The 22,130-nt window shown below is 39.8% G+C and overlaps 1 protein-coding gene and 1 long non-coding RNA gene across 9 annotated transcripts in view; one reads left to right on the top strand and one right to left on the bottom strand.

Moving 5' to 3' along the window:
* Positions 1-22,130, top strand: part of ROBO1 (roundabout guidance receptor 1) — a 1,168,989-nt gene that overhangs the window by 1,124,825 nt on the left and 22,034 nt on the right. For 6 of the 8 annotated variants that reach the window (XM_004770828.3, XM_004770829.3, XM_004770827.3 and 3 more), the window contains 5 exons: positions 4,522-4,676; positions 7,229-7,564; positions 9,611-9,718; positions 12,404-12,548; positions 15,656-15,904. In XM_004770828.3, the coding sequence (XP_004770885.1) occupies positions 4,522-4,676; positions 7,229-7,564; positions 9,611-9,718; positions 12,404-12,548; positions 15,656-15,904 (993 nt within the window). The remainder of the gene's footprint in view (positions 1-4,521; positions 4,677-7,228; positions 7,565-9,610; positions 9,719-12,403; positions 12,549-15,655; positions 15,905-22,130) is intronic. The other 2 variants (XM_004770834.3, XM_004770835.3) reach the window with 1 other exon arrangement.
* Positions 3,247-20,911, bottom strand: LOC123394366. Its single transcript, XR_006609056.1, has 3 exons — positions 20,793-20,911; positions 6,722-6,893; positions 3,247-4,300 (listed from the first exon to the last, which is right to left on the bottom strand). It is a non-coding gene; the product is annotated as an uncharacterized LOC123394366 (long non-coding RNA).

The raw sequence follows: 22,130 nt of genomic DNA, 5'->3' as shown, positions 1-22,130 counted from the left end.
AGATGATGTTTTTCCCCTCAAACCAGCAACATCTAGCTTAAAGTAGAAGAACAAAAAACTTGCAATCAAAACCATTTTCTAATTCAAATTCGATTAGCTTACTGAGTGTTATGCTTTGCCCAGCTGGATCGGATCTTTGCAACTGGAAAAGACAAAAATGAGGCAGGTGTTATTTCTGAGTCCAAGGAGCATGCCCTACGGGGAACAATGACTGAATTTAGCATATGGCAAAGAGTGATTTTAAGAAAGTGTTGACCGCCACGCCTGTACGAATATGGCAACAAGCAGTGATGTTTCCTTCCTGGGACCAGGGCTAGCTTACGGTTTTCATACCTGAGAAACCAAGCCAGCCACGGGATGACCCAAAAGCTGGGGAGGTCTTCACAAGGAATAAATTCACTTGATTCAGACTGTTTTTTTGTCTCCAGGGACATTCCTTTGAAATGATAGCCCAGATATTCATGAAATAGCCCTCATGTCCGAATTCAGCATAGCCCATGAAGCCAGCCACCTGTAGGGTGTTGGGGGTCCATTCCCCACCTCTGAGGGCCTCAGCCTCCAATCCACTGCATCAGCCCACCTGCCACTCGCCAGTATTAGGTTCTCCTATGGGCCCTAAATCCATCAACCTGGAATATGCTCCCCCTTCCCCTGTCGGTTTGCTGAGCGTCCCCTGCTGTGTCCTCCAGGATCTTTGTGTGCTGTGTAAATATCACGGTTAAGCACCTAGCATGAGGTAATGGAGTTATCTTTTGTTTATATCAGGTATCAGGAAATTATGGCTCCTGGGCCAAGTCCAGTCTGCCACCTGTCTTGTCTATAAAGTTTTATAAGGATACAATCCAGACTCCGTGGTTAACGTATTGTCCGTGACTGCTTTCCCACCACGGTGGCAGGGTTGAGTCGCTGCAACCAAAAATATGATAAAGGAGAAGGCTAGAAATCTTTTCTAGTCCACAAAATGGGGAATTTAACCATTCCCAGGAGAGGGGACATGAGGATTGTGACAAGCAAAGAGACCTCTTCCTAACCTAGAAAAGGCAAAAGACTTGGCAAACAATCCAGGAGAGGACCAGGGAAGCAGGATTAAGTGGCTGTTACATCCCCGTCCAAAAACCCTGCTTAACATCCAAACCACAGCGTAGACTTAGGAATAACCGAGAAGTCCTGAAGAAAGGAGTGAGAAAATCAGCCCTGAGAGAACGCCAGTAGATCATTTCCTCACGGTGGAAGATGACAAGGAAACAGAGCTCGGGCTTTGCTTCGCTCTGAAATACTGTCCACTCTCAAATCTCTCCCTTGCTCCTTTCTGGATGTCAGGAGCTCTTTCAGGCTATGAATTAAAGGAAGGAGGAGATAGTTTCTAGGCAACCCTTACTTCCAGCCCCCTTACTATTTTCTCCAGCCCTGAGACCCTCTAGTATTTTATTTTGTAGTTTAGGATTTCAGATGGGTTTTTTGTTTTGTTTTGTTTTGTTTGAGTGAGTGAGTGAGTGAATAGAGTAGCCGAGTGAATAGGAGGAGCCGAGGAAATGGAAGTAATCACTACATAGTTATTTAAATGCAGTGTCCTCTTTTCCTTTGTGACACAAATTTATCCCCTTCATAGGAACTGGAAGAAAAGTTTGGGTTTTCTGAGCCCCGTGGTCTTCTTTTCCCTGATAATACTGTCCTTGAAGAGACAAAGAAGAAATAAGCAAAACTCAGATATATCAGTATGAAAATTCAGCCTCTAATATTATATGGTAAAAAGATATATTTTAGACACCTGTTAACTACTGTAACGAGCACTGAGTTTGACCTCTGCTTAATTTCTTATTGTTGGGCAGCTAAATCTGTCTCGTACACACTAGATCATCTTAAATGCAGAAAAATAGCCTATGAGATCGGTAGTTTAAAAAAGCCCCTAATATCTTTATCAGGGTAGCTGCATATGACCTTGACTTCCTCAGAGACTTATAAAATATACACATGACATTTTAAGATTCATTATGGGTCAGTAACGTATGGTTCACCTTCTTCCCCAAATAATTAGTATTCCAAATACAAGCCTAAACCAAAGCCAGGATGTGAATTGTTAATCTTACTTCCTGTTGGAAATCACCCACCCCTATGGAAAGTCCTTTCAGCTTGTGATATCAAAACACTCACTTTCAAAGTGCTTTTGGAGAGAATCATGGTAGCATAAAAATATTGTCTGTTCCTTTTGAAGCATGTAAGTCAGACTGAAAAATTTCCACTTGACCCCTCCTTTAGACCCATCATATCTCCACAGCGTCAAATATGGAAATTTATTTTCAATAACTTCTATAGTGATATCACACTGGGTTTAAGTTCAAGAGGAAATAAAATAAGGAAAGCTAAAGATGACTAGATGCAGAATTTCTCTAACCAACATCTATGCAGAGACTCCAGACTCTGGGATGCAGCTTGCATTTAAATGTTTTCAATTTCAATGGTTCGGCAAATTGGCTCTTCAAAGCATGGTTTTATAAACAACGTTAGTAACAAATTTGCTCAGTTTTAACAGTGTTATTCTGAATTTTGAAACAGCAGACACTTCCCCCAACTCCTTCTTTTATATGAATGCTTAATGAGGGTAGGAGATTTCAGCACTCCCTGATATGTATGTTGATAGCATCCTGGATTCCAGTGTGGATTCCAGAGCTGGAGAACTTGGGCTTGAATCCCAGCCTCTGTCATTCCTTCCCTTTGTGTAGCTAACATTTTGTCTGAGGTTTCCTCACCTGTAAAATCTGGAAATAGTGGTAACTACTTGTGGGATGGTTGATACAGGTAAAGAACTGAGAACAGTGCCTCACACGTCAGCAAAAACTAAATACTCATCTTTTTTTTTTTTTTTAGATTTTTTTATTTATTTATTTATTTGACAGATACAGATTACAAGTAGGCAGAGAGGCAGGCAGAGAGAGAGGAGGAAGCAGGCCCCCTGCCAAGCAGAGGGCCCGATGTGGGGCTCGATCCCAGAACCCTGGGATCATGACCTGAGCTGAAGGCAGAGGCTTTAACCCACTGAGCCACCCAAGTGCCCCACTCATCTTTTTTTTATCTTTTTTTTTTTTTTAAGATTTTATTTATTTATTTGACAGACAGAGATCACAAGTAGGCAGAGAGGCAGGCAGAGAAAGAGAGGGAGAAGCAGGCTCTCTGCGGAGCAGAGAGCCTGATGCGGAACTCGATCCCAGGACCCTGAGATCATGACCTGAGCTGAAAGCAGAGGCTTTAACCCACTGAGCCACCCAGGCGCCCCTATACTCATCTTTTATTACAGATACGTATATGCATATGTACATCTGCATATGTGTACAGACCTAAAAATTGTAAATCCATTTTCTTCCTTTGGAAGGAAGGATTTTCCAAATAGCCATCATTCGCAATAGTGAGTTTCCTCAGTTGACTCTCTGCGCGTCACGGAACCCCAAAGGGTGAAGTGTCAGGTTTTTGCTTTCGGGGAAACGAGCAGCATGGTTATCGCACTTCGACAGAGAAAATGAAAGCGTGAAGCAAATCTTTGCAGAATCTGCAGCACCGGTCTGTTCACTGGATCGACAGCACACCTTGCCATCATCACCTCTTTGCTAAATTATCAAATGGAGTCGATGTTAGAGAAGGACATGAGGAGCGCCAGGCTGGGACTCTAGTCTTCGTCTCTGGCCCAAGGGTCCAGGCTTTCCCACTAACAGCCCTTGGTGCACTTTTCATTCCCAAAGCACAGGGAAAGGGCATGAATGTCTGTTTTGCCAGAAAAGACAGGAACACTAATATTTCCTGCAGTGGACATTTTTCGTTCTACCAGATTTAAGTCCGTAGCTTTCCTTTGTTTATGGAGGGGATTTATGGCGGTTTATCCTGTCACCATCACAAAGTCCTGACAGCCTTCCAGAGCTGTGCACAGAAACCTTGATGAGGCTCCAGGCCCCAGACTCACTGTTTCTTCTGAAACATGGTTTTGAAGAAAATTATGCTAATACGTTCGCTGTAAAGGATCCATTGTCTGAGTAAAGAAGCTTGTTCCATTCAAGAAGAATCATGAGTTTTTTCATGAATCAAAATGAAGGAGTGTAAACTGTCTCCACTATGGTATTCGTGCAGCAACTCAAATACCACAACATATAGGGATCCATGGTTCCAATTCCATGTTGGAGTTTCAGTTGCTGCGGCTGAAGTAGAGCATCGCCAACAGTACAGTGTTGTAAGTCTGACGTACAACTGTGCCCGTTTACAAAGTGATGGCCCTGTACACGGAGGGAAGTTCTCAAGACATCGTATTACCTCACAGCTACCGTGTCAAAAAAAAAAAAAAAAAAAACGGTAAAATAAAAGGAATAATAATAGCATTCAGCACAGCTGACCAAGTCATGTGGGAGAACGAGATGAAGACTGTGTTGGAAGTCTGAATGGGAAATACCATTTGCTGTTTATAAAACATGTGCTTCTATGTGTGTGTGTGTGTGTATGTGTATATATATATATTCTTTATTTTTTTATTTTTTTATTTAGGCCAGGACTTCTGAACATCAGCGAACCCGCCACACAGCCATGGTTGGCAGACACGTGGCCCAACACGGGCAACAATCACAATGACTGCTCCATCAACTGCTGCACGGCAGGCAACGGTAACAGTGATAGCAACCTGACCACCTACAGCCGCCCAGGTTAGAGACGCACAGACAGCGCCCTAAGCCTAAGCACAAGGATTGGCCACAAGAGGGTGCATTTCTTCCCCTCTCCCTACCTCAGAAAGGAACATTTGGCCAACATTTTCATAAAATGTTGACTGTTGCCTAGCAGGTTACCCTGATTGTCTATTTTCTTCATCCCTCTATTTCCACACATCACCTTCTACCAGAGTTTCCCAGGATGCAATGGGAGAAGGGAGAGTATGTACTCTAGAACAGAGTAAACAAGGAAAAATGAAATCGCACAAAAGCATTCCTCTTTATGAGGATGTGTGTATTTATACTTTATATCGTAATTAATTATTTTCAGGATTTGGGGAATAGAACAGATCAAAAAGTTTATAAATCTCTAGAATGAACCAAAGTCTTTAACAGCAGTGACCAATAGAATGAACCAAAGTCTTTAACAGCAGTGACCAAAAGAATAGCAACTCTACAACAGTAATAAAAAATTGTAAACAAAAACTGAAATTCCCAGATTTTTATTGTATACAAGTAAATCCCGAAGACATAACACATATGTGTCTTTTGCAGGTGTGTATGCATACCTTTATTTTATATTATATGTTTTTGGTTCAGAAATATGTGTGAGTGAGTTAATTAATTAAGATTTCATGCCAAAATGTATTATTAAAATATGGATGTAAGTATGGTATATTGAGAGGGGTGACAGAAAATTACTTATGATTTCTTGCAAAAAAAAAAAACAACAAAGTGAAAACCTTCAATATCCCAATTGAGAAATATTAAAAGAATCATAAAGAATCAAAAAATAGGAGTAGAGATTTAAAATAACCTATGGAACTGATGAAAAGGGAAATAGAAGCTAGCATTTAAGTGAAGATGTTATGCTCCATAAAAAACAAATCATAGTGTGGTCTGTGTGTAGCCTTAAAACAAGCCCAGAGTCTCCACTGGATACGGAGATGAACATGGATATGACCTATCCATGTAGCTATGTCCCTGTTCTCCAGAGGTCCATATTCTAGTTATACAGATAAGTGCTCAAATTTTTTAAAAAGACTGTGTTGAGCCCTGTAAGAGACAAACGATGGAAATACCCGTTTAGATTAATAAGTAGAGCTGTGTTGTCTCATATGGTAGCCTCTGGCTACAGGTGGCTATTTACAGTTAAATGAAACAAAATACAGTTTAAAATTCAGTTCCTCATTTGCCCTAGCCATGTTTCAAGTGTCTAGTAGCCACATGTGTCTGGTGGCTCCCAAAGCGGACCATACAGAACAGAGCATGTCCATTATCTCAGAAAATTCTATGGAATCCCACTCATTTAGAAAGATTAGGGAAGAAAAATGAAATTGACAAAACCATATGGCCTGGTTACCTAGAAATTAGAAATCAGAATAACTAAAGTCCCGGTGAGTCAAATATTCGTGTTCCCTGCTCGTTTATTGTTAAAATGGGGAATAGTTGAATTCCGTATTACAGAGAAGTTGCATATTTCTCTTAAGATTATATTCACATTTATATCTTTAGTAGCAGCCGTGTTAATTTTTCATCAGCCTATCAAGCTGAAAACCAGTCTTCAAGGTGAGCTGTTAATGTGGGTGCCACCATGAACTACATGGATAAAATAATGGTATTTTTAACCTTTGTAACTTGACAAATTTTTTTTATTTAAAAATGTTTTCACTTAAATTATGATTTTAGCTCTTCCTGCTGCTTTAATATTTTCAACTGCAGGCTTTAAATATTTCTATTTATTTAATTTTAAATAGTCCATCAGTTATTTCATTTCCTAATACTTCAAGGAGGAGGAGCAAATTAGAGGGACGTTGAAATAGTAGACAAATTAGATACTATTTCAGGCTTTCTTTGATTAAATTATTCAGGCTCCTTGTGGTTCGTTTTATCTTCATTATTGTCATTTTATACTTCTTGGGGTGTCTTTATGAAACCATGAAAAAATGATTATGAACTATCCTTCCCTGATAATGATTATCCTACGTGACCAAGGGAAGATTCAGTAAAATTACCATACACGCTATTTACTAGCCCTTTACCTCTGTTCCTCGTATCTTTTGATAGAGTTAGTTTGTAGACTATTAAAATCTCAAGCTCTTGGACAGGTAGGCAGATTTCTCCCCCACGGTTGGTCTGGATTATCCGCATACATGCTTTCTTCTGTTGCTTCAACGACTAACCAGTAGCTTCCGCGAGGTCAGTAATTCCAGACTAGAAAATATACATATGTGGCACATGAAGATATTCACGTGTGTATTATTTAGGTGAAATTTTTATTAATGGGGTTGTTAAAGGAACATCGTCTTAAATTCAAATTCAAAATTCGTCCCTGTATAATTGCTCTGTGTCCTCTCTCATTTCCTCAATTTCGAATTACCTCCTTCAGAAAGGGTCCATGGGTACCGAGCCCTTTTTATTGACCGTGTTTAAGCTCCTTTTTACTTTACGTAACAATTTTACTGTGCCTCACGAAGCTACTTACAGAGAAATCTAGAAGGAATAACCATGCAGAATGACTTTTTCCTTTTCCTCTCCGTTGCACGTAGCGGATTGTATAGCCAATTATAACAACCAACTGGAAAACAAACAAACAAATCTGATGCTCCCTGAGTCAACTGTTTATGGTGATGTGGACCTTAGTAACAAAATCAATGAGATGAAAACCTTCAATAGCCCAAATCTGAAGGATGGGCGTTTTGTCAATCCATCAGGGCAGCCTACCCCTTACGCCACCACCCAGCTCATCCAGTCAAACCTCAGCAACAACATGAACAATGGCAGCGGGGACTCCAGCGAGAAGCACTGGAAACCGCCCGCCCAGCAGAAGCAGGAAGTGGCCCCGATTCAGTATAACATCATGGAGCAAAACAAGCTGAACAAAGGTGAAGAGCTCTGCCTTTATCCCCAGCCTTTTCTGTCTCGGCGCCCCTAACCTTTCAGCACTCCTGGTCCGGACGTCTCCGGGACCAGCCAATGAAATCCTTCTTTTGTTCCTCGCGGTTCCTTATTTCTTTGTTTCCGAAATTTCCAGTGTCAAAGAGTTAATTAGCACAACAATAACCTTGGAAAATTGATTTTATAATACTATATAACTATTTTCAAATGGTTTCAAGATGAATTTAAATTTAATCGCAGGTGAGGGATTGCTTAGCGCAATCTTTTATTCATAAGGCAGATGTACAACCATCACAGTACCTCACATTTTAAATAAATAGACTATCCCATTCTTTCCACCCGAGAATGGAAGATAATTGCTTCTACATGGTCATATAAACGAATGGCATTTTTATATCAAACTGAAGAAAAATAATTAAATTAAGCTTGCGCTGGAGAAGTGGTTCAATTTGTTGAATTTCTCCTACCTCATGCGGTCACTAAGAATGCTGCAGTGTATGATTTTTGAACCTAAATCATATTGGTTGACTTGATTGAAGTCTGTCAGGACAGAACCTAAAGTAAATTTTGAAGTGGTAAACAGTGAAATAGTATTTTATAGCCTGAGGGGAATGCTTCTCTGTTATAGTATGTGTGAGTTGGACTAGGTAAGTATTTGATTTCTTTATAGTCCTTTACGCTACTGCTTTAATAACATGATTTGCAAAGCTGTAGATCTGGGGAAAAAAAAAAAGAAAAGAAAAGCATCCTCTAATATGAATAGTTCAGGGCAATTTTGCACAAGCTTCCAGGTAAATGGCACATCTTATTGTAGATAATTAGAGGCCTAGATTTATTTTCTTTAGGCTTGAGTTGTGACCATTTTCCTCAAAAATAAAGTATATGACAGTTGGAGATGACAAACGTCCCATTTGATTAAGTTAGTGTTATATATTTAAATTTTTTTAAAGATTTTATTTATTTATTTATTTGACAGAGATCACAAGTAGACAGAGAGGCAGGCAGGGTGGGTAGGGGGGGGAGCAGGCTCCCCGCGGAGCAGAGAGCCCAATGTGGGTCTCAGTCCCTGAGATTGTGACCTGAGCCGAAGGCAGAGGCTTAACCCAGTGAGCCCCACAGGCACCCCACATATTTAAATTTAACAGTACAGTCATCCAGCTTTTTTCGAAGTTTGAGAAAACACCCGACTGGCGTAAAACCCAGTTCAGTAAATATTTGTTAAGACTCTTGTGCGAGCTCATGACGAAGGCTGACAATGAAGAGAGGACAGTTTCTGCGATCCTGTAGTTTGCAGTTGGCTTTCCAGCTGTTGTTACGTCATTCCTCTTTAGTGTGTGGATTTACTGTGCACTTTGGAAAGGTCTGACAGGCCCCTGAACAAATATTTCAGAGCTCTTGTGTATTGTTTATATTGCTTGTAACAGACTTGGTGTGTCAACTGTAGTAAAGACCTAGGATGCAACTAAACTGATGGGTTATTACCCAGTACATTCCAGTGGCAAGTTTACCGTTTGGATTTTTACCTTTGCCTAAGTAATCAGAAGCCTTTCCCTGGCCTTTGTTTTCTTCTCATGAGTATGTTTTTTTATTAGATATCATCTTGCTGACAAGCTTCAGGGCTTTTTATTTTTAATTTTTTTAAGTGATTTGCAGACATGATATTTTCCGGGTTTCTTACGGCTAAAATGATTTTGTTGTTACATTTTTCAAGTTAAGAAGTCAAGTAATCCTGATTTCTGCCTTAGCTGATTTATAAATATTTTAAAGAGACGAAATAGTCTTTCATATGATTTGTACATATCTATGTTTAGTCAGATTTATATAAAGGAGATGATGCAAAGAATCTGGATTTTATAAATCTTAAAGGAGACATGCCTATCTTTTCCTGACTTTTTCCTCCTTTACACTTCTATACATTTAGCAAGTGATCAGCATGGTAACTTAAAAGCCTTATTGCTGGTAAATGATTGGTAAATGATTAAGGCATCCAAGAGAAAGTGAAAGTTTGTTTTTCTTCCGTCTGAAATGTCTAGATTATCGAGCAAATGACACAATTCCTCCAACTATCCCATACAACCAATCCTATGACCAGAATACAGGAGGATCCTACAACAGCTCGGACCGGGGCAGTAGTACATCTGGTAAGTATGGGGAACCAATGAGAAGATCAGTCTCCCCTTTAAAAAAATGGTATATCCCACAATTACAGATTGAATGCTAATGAACTGATGTACACACATGGCATGTCTACGTACTCTATATAATGAGCATTTTTCCAGGCATGAGTCTTACCCTCTGCAATTTGACAGTCCACTCACTTACTCACTAAACCATTTTATGTTGTACTTAGTAACAATGATTAAAGATCCCGTTCTCCTCCTTGTTAATGAAGTTTTATAAAGCCGGAAGCATGGACTAGACTTAAAAGGCAGTTGAAACTTCTTTTTTGCCTTTGGCCGAAATAAAGCTGGAAATGCTGGGCATATACTTAATCTGCTAAATTTGTTACCGTTTGAAACACATACGGCACATAAAATCTCAGTACACTTGAGCAGAATCACAGGCCTAAGAGACAATAACATGAGATCTAGGGACAACGAGAATCTTCCTCCGTTGATAAGCTTTCTACTCTCCCTCAGTTCCTGCCCTAAAACCTCAGAAAGCAGCCTCCCAACTTGGGTCTGTAAGAGCCTTCGAAGCCACAGTGAGGCCTTTTCCCTTCCTGCTGTTGCAGCTGTTTGCCACCTGTTCTCCTGAGAGGGACTGCCAATGAGACCTCGCTGGAACTTAAGTCCTGTTTTCCTGATGAAAGGCAGTTCGCTATTAGAACTCACATGTGGCGCGTCACAGCACAACGAGAGCAGAACCGACCAATCTTGCCCCTAGTATGTTTCTGCAGGAGAGAGTAACAATATCACCTCTCAGTACCCGGACTGAAGTTACTGGGAGGTGCTTTTAGGCAGTGTCTCTACTCCTCTTCTGTAACGAATATGGCATTTGCATTTTGTCATCACCCCTTGGTGACAGCATTGCTGATCTGGCATTGTTCAGCCTACTTTTTGTCCCTGATTAAAACTATTCCTAGTGGTATGGAAGGAGCTTAGAAGTACCTCTTTGCCTTTTGAGATCTACTCTTATTCTACTGTATATTGATTTTTTTTTTTTAAACAACCAAAATCTTATAAGGAAACCCTGAATTAACTGGAATTTTTAAAAGGATTTACTCTTGGGAAAAACCATAGAAAAAATTTTAATATTTGATATCTCATGCCGTCTAATGTTTGCATTCTTAACCACTTAGAAAATCGTACCTTCATGAGGATAATGACTTGATGATTATTGTGATTAAAACGATTCTGTGTTGTTCATTTTAAATTGACTTTCTCCATCCCTCAGCTTAGAAACCTATATCTTGGTGTTCTGCTGCTAGTTATTATTTGGTATTCTGTTCTTATTTGGTAAAAAGATTTAAAAAATGTATAGTCTGGTGTTAATTAGGGGAAAGAAGGAAGCAAGAAAGTGATAAGTGGGAGAGATTTGTAATGTTAGGGCTCTTAGGACAGATGGGGAGTTATTAGAATAGATACATACCAAGAAATCAAGAGGAAGGCACTGGGTAGGGTTAAGTCCATGATTCTTGCCTAGTCTTTGCAATACGTGACAACTGAGTAAAGGAAGAGAGAATGGAGACATCCAGGGAGAGGCCTGAGAATCATAATTTATTACTAACAGCTATTCCCTTGACCCATACTTGGTGCAGTAACATACCAGTTCAAGAACATCTGGCTTAACACACAGTGACTGGGCCAAAAAGTCCCAAGTGACTTAAAAATAAATAAATAAATAAGGGTCATTGAATATACCAAGACCTGTTTCATGTACCATGTAACTTGTAACTGTTCCAGAGAGGTTAAAAATAAAAAGACCAAGAAAATCCACTAATTTTAAGGGATCATATGAGAAAAATAATTACAGGCTCATCGTCATCCATAATTTCCATAAGAATCTAAAATGTATCGTATTGGAGGAGGAAGATAAAGATGATTTTATCCCCAAATATATTTTGACCCCAATTTACTTTTAAATGGTACTCTAAAATGTGCACTTACCTGCGTTTAAAGAATATGCCAACTCTAAAATCAGAACACAGGGGCACTTGCGTAATTGGGTTATTTAAAACTACTAAAAATGTTCAAGCAACATCATTTTACTCTAAGCCGTAATTTTGCAGAAACTGGGACGAGAAGCACTTCTATCCCTTTTTAAAAACCATTTCTCTGCTTCTTTTGTTGTTACTTATATTAGTTCTTCCAGCAATAATTTTCATCTGCACCTGCTTTTCTGACAAAAACTAGTAATTTCATTGCGCCTAAAACATTTCAATGGACAAGTACAAATTATATATATTCAGTGATTTAATGCAACAGTGGAACTCTAATAGATCGTATCTGTATCATATTGTATTTTAGGTTCCAGCAATTAAATAATAGAATGGCACTTCAGAAAATGTCTACAGCTCATTTGTTTTAGGTGATAATCCATAATGCAATTAATTGGTGTAAGAAGATCACTATTAATGATATGACTTGTAAAATTCATTTGCGGTTTTATTGCTTTTTTTTGCTATTTATTTGGCAGTTAAACTCGGCAATACGTTGCACCTTCTATTGTACGAAGTTCTGTTAAGATTAATGAAGGAAAGGGTATTTATCTGCTTCTGCATATATGAATTATACGATCATATTTACAGGAAGTAATTCACCTGTGGATAATAGAAAAACCTGAAAGGCCAGAAATAAAAGACTCGGGCTTTCTTTCTTTTCAAGGGAGTCAAGGGCACAAGAAAGGGGCACGGACACCGAAAGTACCGAAACAGGGCGGCATGAACTGGGCAGACCTGCTTCCCCCGCCTCCGGCTCACCCCCCGCCTCCCAGCAACAGTGAAGAGTACAGCGTTTCCGTAGATGAAAGGTAAGAAGAATTTCAGAACAGATGTAAGTGGAATCGTCTGATTCTTTAAACCAATATGAAGGAGTTATTAAACTAGATCTCCAAGGGGAAACATTCCCAACGTCTGCAAACATTTGTCTCTGAAGGAAACAGTATCGCTATGATAGGAGGATTTGAAAATCGTCCTCCGTGCTGCCAGAAAAAAAAAAAAAGGAATTCATGCCTCAGAAGCTTCTTTTGGAACAAAGAATTATGAATTGGAGCATACACACAATTTACATATATGTTTATCTTATATATGTGTAATTTGCATGTGCCATCATATGTATAAATATATACAAGATCACATGTATCGTGATATATATAATCATATATCTATGTGACTTTATGATTTTCAGATATCAAAATTTCTATTGCACATTCTTGAATTTTCATAAAATAAATGTGTAAATGTATACCACAGCTAAGGTGTCCTGAAAACTTTTGTTTGTTCTTAGATATTACTACATTATGCTGAAAACTGTGGGACTTCAAACTCACTGAATTGTTTCTCACAAGGATTCAACTAGTGCAGATAATCATATCATGTGAGAGCAATAAGAACGTGTGTTTCGCTCTCACGCCAGGTTCTATAAAACCGAACCAATAAAACAAAACAGATGTTTCACCGGTATGATCAATGGAAGAGAACTCACTTGACATAGAGAATTAATAAAAAATAAATAAAATCTACCTGAAAATACGGTCTTTTTAGTGACTGTTGTAGAAATAAAGACAATGTTCTTTCATTCTCTACACACAAAGTATGTTGGGAAACAAAGCTCTGTACCTTTGTTTTTCCACTCATTTAATTAGCGAATACTGAGCCATTACTCTGAGGGAAAATACAGGGATAGGTTCCTGCAAGTCTCTGGCCACACATTTTTGTCACCTGATCCATGCATAATCTTGTTTTATGTGTGTTTTTGTTCAAAGACACCTTATGCAATATGTATTGTTGGTTCATTTACATTGAACTCACAGCCAGCAGTGCCAGGTCAGGTCATTCCTGAGCAAAGCTTCTCTAAGGCACATATTTTCTCTACTAGGGCAAGTCATAGCCTTTTTGCACTTAGAAACACTAGATCACCCTAAAGCTCTATCCTTGGGGGGCTCCTTAAACAGGGAAGTTATCAATATAAAGAAAACAATCTGAGAACAATGTGTCAGTAGATAGATTGAGAGAAGGACACTTGTGTGAAAGCTGACACAAGAAGATGGGTGACTCAGATGCTTCACTGTGAGTATTGACTTTGGGTTACAAATAAATTTTAGCAAGTAGGTGACTTTGTAAGTATAGAATCTACAAAAATGGAGAAATGACTATATTTTTAGAAAAGTCATTTTCTAGGCTCTATTAACATTTATTGCTATTTTAGTCTACCAGAAAAGGGACTAAAATGAAAGAAGTGGATATAGTTTTTTTAAAACCTTACAGGAGATGCAACTGTGCCCTGAAGGGAGAGACTGATTCTAAGGGGGAAGAATAAAGGTTTCCTGATCTGTTGGCTTTTGTGCTTGACTTTGACAAATGATATGGTTCTGAATCAAGAGGAGGAGGATTTTTATGGCTGTTGTGACCACAGAGAGATGGGCCCTCCTGGAGGAGTAAGATGCACCAGTGGGAGGGAGGGAGAGCAAGTTGGGAAGGTGGGTGAAAGCCAGGTTATACAGGTACTTGAATGTCTTATTTTAGGTATTTGTATATTTCCCTCTAATCAGTGACGGGGCCCTGTACTACGGTGCAGCAAATGAATGATCAGAGAGTGATGTGTTATTATAATAAAATAATTTTGGAAGCACTGTGAGGATTCAGAAGGGTAGAGTGACTGGAGACACAGAGATCAGTTAAAAGGTTATTGCAAAAGCCCATGCAACAGATTTCAGAAAGGTAATAGATTTTGGAGATTTTTAGAAAGGAAACAGAGGTGAACCAGGGAACAGTTCAAGGTAGAAGAGAGAAGAATAAGGCAAGAAGACACAAGATTTCTAGTTTTGAAGAGTGCACAAATTGCTGTTATTTTGTTGAAACAGGAGACATAGAAAAAGTGGCCAAGGAAAGTAGTGGAATGGATAAAGTGAAGGAAGACACAAAGAAATCATGTTATAAGAGCATCGAGTTTCCTGAGTTCAGGTGAACAAGGCGGGTGGTGGAGAGTGAATGAGAGAGAGGGGTAACATGAACACAATTTATATAATGCAGTAAATTACTGCCATTTGAATCAATAACCATCTGCCCCGGGGTGAGAGAAAAGAGAAAGGCAGGAATGTTTCCCAGCCCCATCTAGAGTTTCCACACAGCTCTAGCAGAGGAATAGTAGGGCATTTTATTGTTTATTGACTCTTTTATTTATGGTGTTTTTTATTCAGCATCCTAAACGCAAGCCAACTCCTTGATTGCGTGCTCAACTGAAAAAATAACAAATCTATTATAATTTCAGAGAAAAGGTGGATTTTCAAGAAATGATTTTTAAGAATAATTTTTCTCAGAGGTTAACATATCATCTCTGGGTCATCTGTAGGACCATCCCTGAATCGTCTTTTACAATACCATGTTGAAGCAGAGGACTAGACTATGCTACACATTTTGGAAGTACAAAGTTAAAATGCATTAAACAGATGACTTTATTGCATGACTTCTCAGAGCCTGTAATATGCTAATGTAAATTGTAATCACTCAGAGAAAAAAATATTATATGTAGCACTCACCAACCTTCGTGATAGTGAACTATTTCTTTTGAAGATTATTTAATTGAGAGAGAGAGAGAACACAAGCAGGGGACAGGGTCAGAGGGAGAAGCACACTACCCCCCTGAGCAGGCAGCCTGACTCGGGGCTGGATCCCAGGACCCAGAGATCATGACCTGAGCCGAAGGCAGACACTTAACCGACTGAGCCACCCAGGCGCCAAGTGGAGTGTTTTCTTGTTTGTTTTTGTTTTTTTTGTTTTCTTTTTAGCAGTACTCCCTCAGCGTGGCTCAGAACATTCCGGTTAAAGAAGCAATTCAAAGCTGATATTCCACTAACAATACAAATAGTTTCTTTGCATAACCTGAAGTAAATCTAAGTGGGCTTATCATTTGTTTTAGCTATGACCAGGAAATGCCATGTCCGGTCCCACCAGCAAGGATGTATTTGCAACAGGATGAGCTAGAAGAGGAAGAGGATGAACGAGGCCCCACTCCCCCTGTGCGGGGAGCGGCTTCTTCTCCAGCTGCCGTGTCTTACAGCCATCAGTCCACTGCCACTCTGACCCCCTCCCCGCAAGAAGAGCTTCAGCCCATGTTACAGGACTGCCCAGAGGAGATGGGCCACATGCAGCACCAGCCCGACAGAAGGTACGCCATCCCTAGCCTCTTGCTGACAAATCAGATAATTTCCCCTCTTCAGTGGCGTTTGTAGAATGCTATTATATGAGGTAATTTTCATGTCACATAGCCTTTCTTCCAGGACCATCGTGCAGTAAGCCTCAGTAATTAACATATCAAGGAATATTGTTGACCAGCACCTGAGATTAATTGATCCCAGTGAACTTGCAACCATAAAATAATGTGCTTTAATACTAACCCACTTATGATAATTGCATTTGTAAACACATGGAGATCATGTAGTAGATATATGGGCTGCTATTCGTATAGCATTTTTTTGATGATGCCTTTTTTGGCGTCTTGGTTTTCCTTATGCGTGGGTGAGTCAGTGCTTTGGGCTGTGGAGAATAGATTTTCTCCTGTCTTTTGAAATGACGTCTGCAGAACGATTTCTTGCCTCATAGTTCTACAGTTGCAAAAGAATGAGCTTGGTGTATTTATTTCACTTTGACCACACGTACCTTTATTTTTGTTGGGATATTAGGTCGGAGACCCTTTTGTCCAGTTTCCTAAATAATGTGTGTGTGTGTGTGCGTGTGTGTGTGCGTGTGTGTGTGTGCATGTGTGTAACCAAAAATTCAGCATTGCTGACCAATACGTTTTTATTAGACACAAATAAATACTTCACTTGTCATTTCTACCACATAACAGCTTTTACTGCATCATGTTAGCTCATCTCTCTTTGTTGATGATTTTGTTTGTACTATTTCATTACCCATGACACGTTATATTTCATACATATAAATTTATATATATACAAAACTTTCTGTGTTCCTAATATCATTTGAAACTGAGTGTATTACTTGCCTTGGAAGATCGTCCTTCAGTTTTTCTTGAATGAATAACATATTCTCATGTATTCTACTTGAGTTCTATGGATTAAAAATAGAACTTGCCATGCATATTAATTATTCTATCAGTAAAACATTCTTACCAAATTCAAATCACATACTCTCTGAAATGAAGGAGGTAGTTAAGCCTTCCTCTGTGGGACAGGGGGGATTCTGGACTGCCATGCATTTATCTTTAATAGTGTTAACCCGTGAAACTTCCTGGAGACTGAGAATAAGGCATCTATCTCTCTTCCCTATCAAGGTCGCAGACCATCTCCTTCCCTCTTATCTGAGGCAAATAAGGGGTAATAGAAGCTCTTACTTCTGAAATACCTCATCGTTTTCCTTTCATTCTTTCCCATTACCTATGTCCCCACCATTCCCTGCTGTGTTGTAAGGGGCAGGCAGTATCCTCCTGGCAACCCCCTCGTTCTGTGTTCCTCATGTCATCCTTTCTCCCGTCCTTAAATCATCAAAATCAGTTCACCCTTCTCTATCCTGACGTCTCGGCCTCTTCCTCCCGCTGTTCTTTCTCTTCTCCATTAAGTCTCCTGCTGTTAAATGTTCCCCTTTCTTAGCCTCCCATTCTAAGTATTGTGCTCTCCTTCTCCCCTGCTCCTTAGGGCTGTTTCATCAACGCTGCCGTACTCATTCCCAGTCATGCCTCAGCCCACGGCACTCTGACCCACCATTTTGTTTCCATTGATCCACTGAAAAGAACCTCCTAATGGTCAATCGAAAGACTTTTCCGTCTTTAGCATACGTGCGCTTTCTGTAGTGTTGGCGATGTTATACGTTGTTATGGGAATCAAATGAGATAATGTATGGGAAGTATCTGAAGTTAGGTAAATAGTCAACAAACATGAGTTTCCTGCTGTCCTTACCTTTATGCCATCACTCCCTTGCTTGGTTTGACAATTACTTACATTCGGATGGCTTTCCAATTTATTTAAGCAGGCCACCCTTTTTCCTGAGCACCACAGTGATATTTGCCCTTGGCCATCTCACACTCCACTTGTCCAAAGCCTTCTTTGTCTTTGCACTTGACCTTTCAAACTTGTTTAATCTCCCCCTTTGTTGGCTACTATGTTTAAAAGCATTAATCCTTATTTATTTGAACAACAATATTAAAAATAAAATAGCCCAGGTGCCTGAGTGGCTCAGTGGGTTAAGCATCTGACTTCAACTGAGACCATGATCTCAGGGTCCTAGGATCGAGCCCCGAGTCAGGCTCCCCACTCAGCAGGGACCCTGCTTCTCCCTCTCCCTCAGCCTCTCTCCATGTTCGTGCTCACTCTCCGTGCCCCCTACTCTCAAATGAATAAATAAAATCTTAAAAATATATATGTAATAAAATCTTAAAAATATAATGTAATAAAATAAAAATAGCCAAAAGTCATAAAAAACTAGTTGTCCTTTTGCAATCAGCTTAATTATCCTATTGCTTCATTTCTTCTGCTATCTTCCTACCATTCCCCAAATTAAGTTTTTCATAAACCCTTCATTTCTGACTTCAAAATATCTTTTTTTGTGTTCCTGTTTCCATTCCTATAGCTGCTACGGCAGACCCTCCATCCCTAGCCCCGGAAATGCTGCCATATCCTTGAACTGGTCTCCATTCCTCTTAGTTCCCCTTTCCTGGCCGCCCTCCATGTTATCTTTCTGGACACACAACAAGCCTGGGAACGTGTCCCCTCATGCAGAGTCAGGTCCTGCTCTTCAGCCCCATGTCAAAGCCTTTCACAGTCCTTCCCGCTTTACTTCCCTCTTCCCTCCCAGTCTCTCCAACACCTTCTTTTCTAACGACTCGGTTTGAAATTATGTGAATTTGCCTTAAATTCAGCAACAGCTGGTCAGCACTGCCACTTCCTGACCCAGGAGGGCCATCTGGAGGTGGCAGGAATGACGGGCGCTCTTGCCCCTCACGGCCTTGCCGCACATGTCTAGTGCCGTCGCTGGGCCCCCATGTGTTAGCACATGCTGCTGCTTCCATTGCAGGGCCAAGGGCTTCTCATCCTTCCAGGCCCTGTTAAACTCATCCCCTCTGTGAAACTTCCATTCCACTGCCTCGCAAATTTCACCCAATGCTTTTCTTTTCTCTTCACAACAGTCCGTACACAGCCCTGCAACCCCGTTAATCAGTTTTCATGGTGCATTTGTGTTTGCTCTTCGTATGCCTGTTTCCTTCTTTAAAGTAAAAGCCCTTTGAGGGCAGAACTCACGTCTTACTCATGTCATTGAGGGGACGCAAAGCTTACATCCGTAAGTATTTGATGAGAGGAATCCGATGCCACAGAATCAAAACACCCTTGCTGTTTTAGGGGGGGATGGATACTTCTATGAACTCAAAATGAAAATGAACACAAATGCTTTGGTTATCTGCACTTAAAATCCTGTTGAGTTATATACAGCCTTTTTGAAATAATGATGTTCGGTCCATGTAGGTATTAAGACTTTTATTTCCAGGAGTGTTGCTGGAAATAACACCGGGTGCTAATACGTAAATGAAGTCCACTGAACAACAACAATTATTGTTCTTTTAAGATGAAGGTATACTCTACATGTTCACTGTAGAAATATTTGAAAATACGGATAAAATAAATAAAAAGACAAAAAGTCCCAACAATCCATGTGGTCAGAGATAGTCACTGTTGAGACCTCAGTACAGATCTTCTCAGTCTTTCATCTCTGCACGTGCTCACATCGCTTTGAACTTGTGATATGCCGATATGTGATAATAATCTTTTCACTGAATGGTGTATTTTTCCATGTCAGTAACTTTTATTTAGATATTCATGTTAAACAGAAGTATACTGTGATTTACTTAAATAATTCCTTAAGGTTGGACATTTACGTTAAGTCTACGCTTTTGATACTATATACAATGCTGTAATTCTCGTCTCTAGTGAAGTCTTTGAGTGAAGCTTCTTCTCAAACCCTTGACCTATTTGGATGCCTGGCCCATCAGCAGATGGCTTCTGATTCTCATCATCCCGCCATGCCCCTAATGACGTACTCATTAAAGATAGATGGCTGTTTCTCTGCAGATTTCATTCTGAGCATCAGACCCTTCTATCCAACTACTCATCTCTGTAGATTTCAGCTGCTTAAATATCACTCAGAACAATACACATATCTTCAGCCAGAAAGGCACTTTCCTACTTCCGACAGCCATTTTCTCTTGCCCGTATTACTGTAATGGTCCGTAAGTGGTCTGGTTGCCTTTAGCCTTGCCCCTTCTTCAATCTCATTTTCCAACTGCAGCCTGTGCAAAGGCATTTTCCTGAAATGCAACACTGATCAAGCCTCTCTGTTGCTTAAAATCTCTCAATGGCTTCCCATTTCCCTTAGAATGAAGGCAAGATTCCCTAATGTAGCAATCAAGGCCCTTTGTGATCTGACCCCTGCACGCCTTCCCATCCTAATTCATCACCACACACCTCTTCTCCGTTCATGGTGCTTTCACTCTACATTTCTTCCAGTTCCAGGAATGAATACTTGGTCACCCACCTTGAGGTCTTTCCCCTGTGCCATCCCATTTTCCTGGAACACCGTTATCCCCTCTCTTTTTTTGAAACTAACGCTTATGTGTCTTTGAGAACCAAGGTAAAATGGCAGATACTGTCCATAAGATCTTTTTCTGATGTCCCAGTTCTGAGAAAGGAGTCATTTCTATGTGTTCCCATAACACCTTCGACCTCCTCTCCTTGTGGATACCGCATTATCATTGCACACCTGATTCACCGTATGTCTCCTTTACTAAATTAGGAATCCCCTTAGGGAAGGAGCAAATCTATTTTATTTAGCTGAATTTCTAACGTGGTGCTCAAGTTCCTCTTTCTATTGCTGCCTAGCAAACTCCTTTAAAAGTTAAGTTACCTAAAACAACCATTTTCTTTTACTCACAATTCCACAAATTGGGAATTCAGAAAGGATTCACCTGGGCACCTCATCTCTAATCCACGTGGATTCATGTGGTCTGTTGGGGCTGGAAGATTTACTCTCAGGTTAGTTTCTTTACTCACGTTTCTGATGTCTCCACACTCCATAGCTTCTCTCTGTCTCCACGTTGGGTCTCATCCTCTGGGGTGTCTTCACTAGCCGAAGCTTCTCATAACTTGGGGATCTCAGGGTACCGGCGCCTCTTACATGGAGATAGGCTTCCAAGAAGGCAGGAAGAGGAAGTTTCTGGGCTAGATAAGAGCTCTACTCAGGACTGACACAGTCGCCCTTTTGCCGGATTCTGTCACTGGGTCCACTGAGATTCCTGAGTGTAGAACTAAATTCCCTCGCTTGATGGAGGAGTGGCAAGTTCTCATCCCAGAAGAGTGTTGGAAAGGAAGATACTGTCCTGGACCTTTTTGCAAAGTATACTCTGCAGTGTTCTGATATATAGTCAGCTTTATTGAGTATGTGTGCCTTAAAGTCAAATCCTTTTATCACTTAGAGTATAAAGCATTCCCCAAGCTCTTGTGATTCTTTTGTTCTTGGAACCTAGCAGTCTCATGGTAATAGAGACAGTAAATGCTTAAAGAATGAATACATTTTTTTTTAATTGAATACATTTTTTACTGTTATGTTTATTGATTAGAGGCATAAACAAACAGTGTGGTCTAAATTAATAAGAAATTACTGAACTAAAACCATTATATATCTACAATATTTAATTAAACATTTTAGACTGCTTTAATATGGATATTGCAATTTTGGCATTCTAATGAGCTTCTAGATATTCTCTCTTTGTCTAAAACTGGGTAAACTAGGTGACCAGCATAATAGGAATCTGTCTTGTCTCTTTTCAAACAATAACTACGAAAATGATATAATTAAACTTATTTGCATATATTGCTTCAAAAAGGGTCTGATACTACGGAGCTTCCTGTAGTTGATATTTAGCAAAAACTTTTTGAAAAGTAAAAGTAGTTTTCATGTATGGAACAGGAAATTAACTTATGTTTTATTAATATAGACAAAGTGAATATGGTACATTTAGAAAGAAAAGACCGTAAAAAGGCAAGGGAAAACTAAGTATCTTGTCTATTTACAAACCAGGTAAGGGTTAACCATATAAAGTATCGAATCTATGCCAGTTTCAGAAAAAGTCTCCAAGGTACACATTTTTCCCCCTTTGTCTCTTGTCTGGTAAATGGTATGTGGTGAACTATATAAATATCTGCTTTCATAAATTAATGGCATTGTTCCTGCCTTCTCTCAAACATGTTTATGAAGACATCATTTTTGCAGGAGCCTAGAGTGTTGTAATTTGCAGTCATATACTTGTACATTATTTCAGAAGATGTTGGAACCCCTCAGGGAGAAAAATCTAGAGGGTTGAGGTTCATTTGTGGCAAGTCCCACTTGAG

This window comes from Mustela putorius, unplaced genomic scaffold (assembly GCF_011764305.1).
Source record: "Mustela putorius furo isolate JIRA1106 unplaced genomic scaffold, ASM1176430v1.1 tig00003834_pilon_pilon_pilon, whole genome shotgun sequence".
NCBI lineage: Eukaryota > Metazoa > Chordata > Mammalia > Carnivora > Mustelidae > Mustela > Mustela putorius.
Note: the sequence above shows the minus strand (reverse complement) of the source record. Positions and strands in the feature narration are given on the sequence as shown.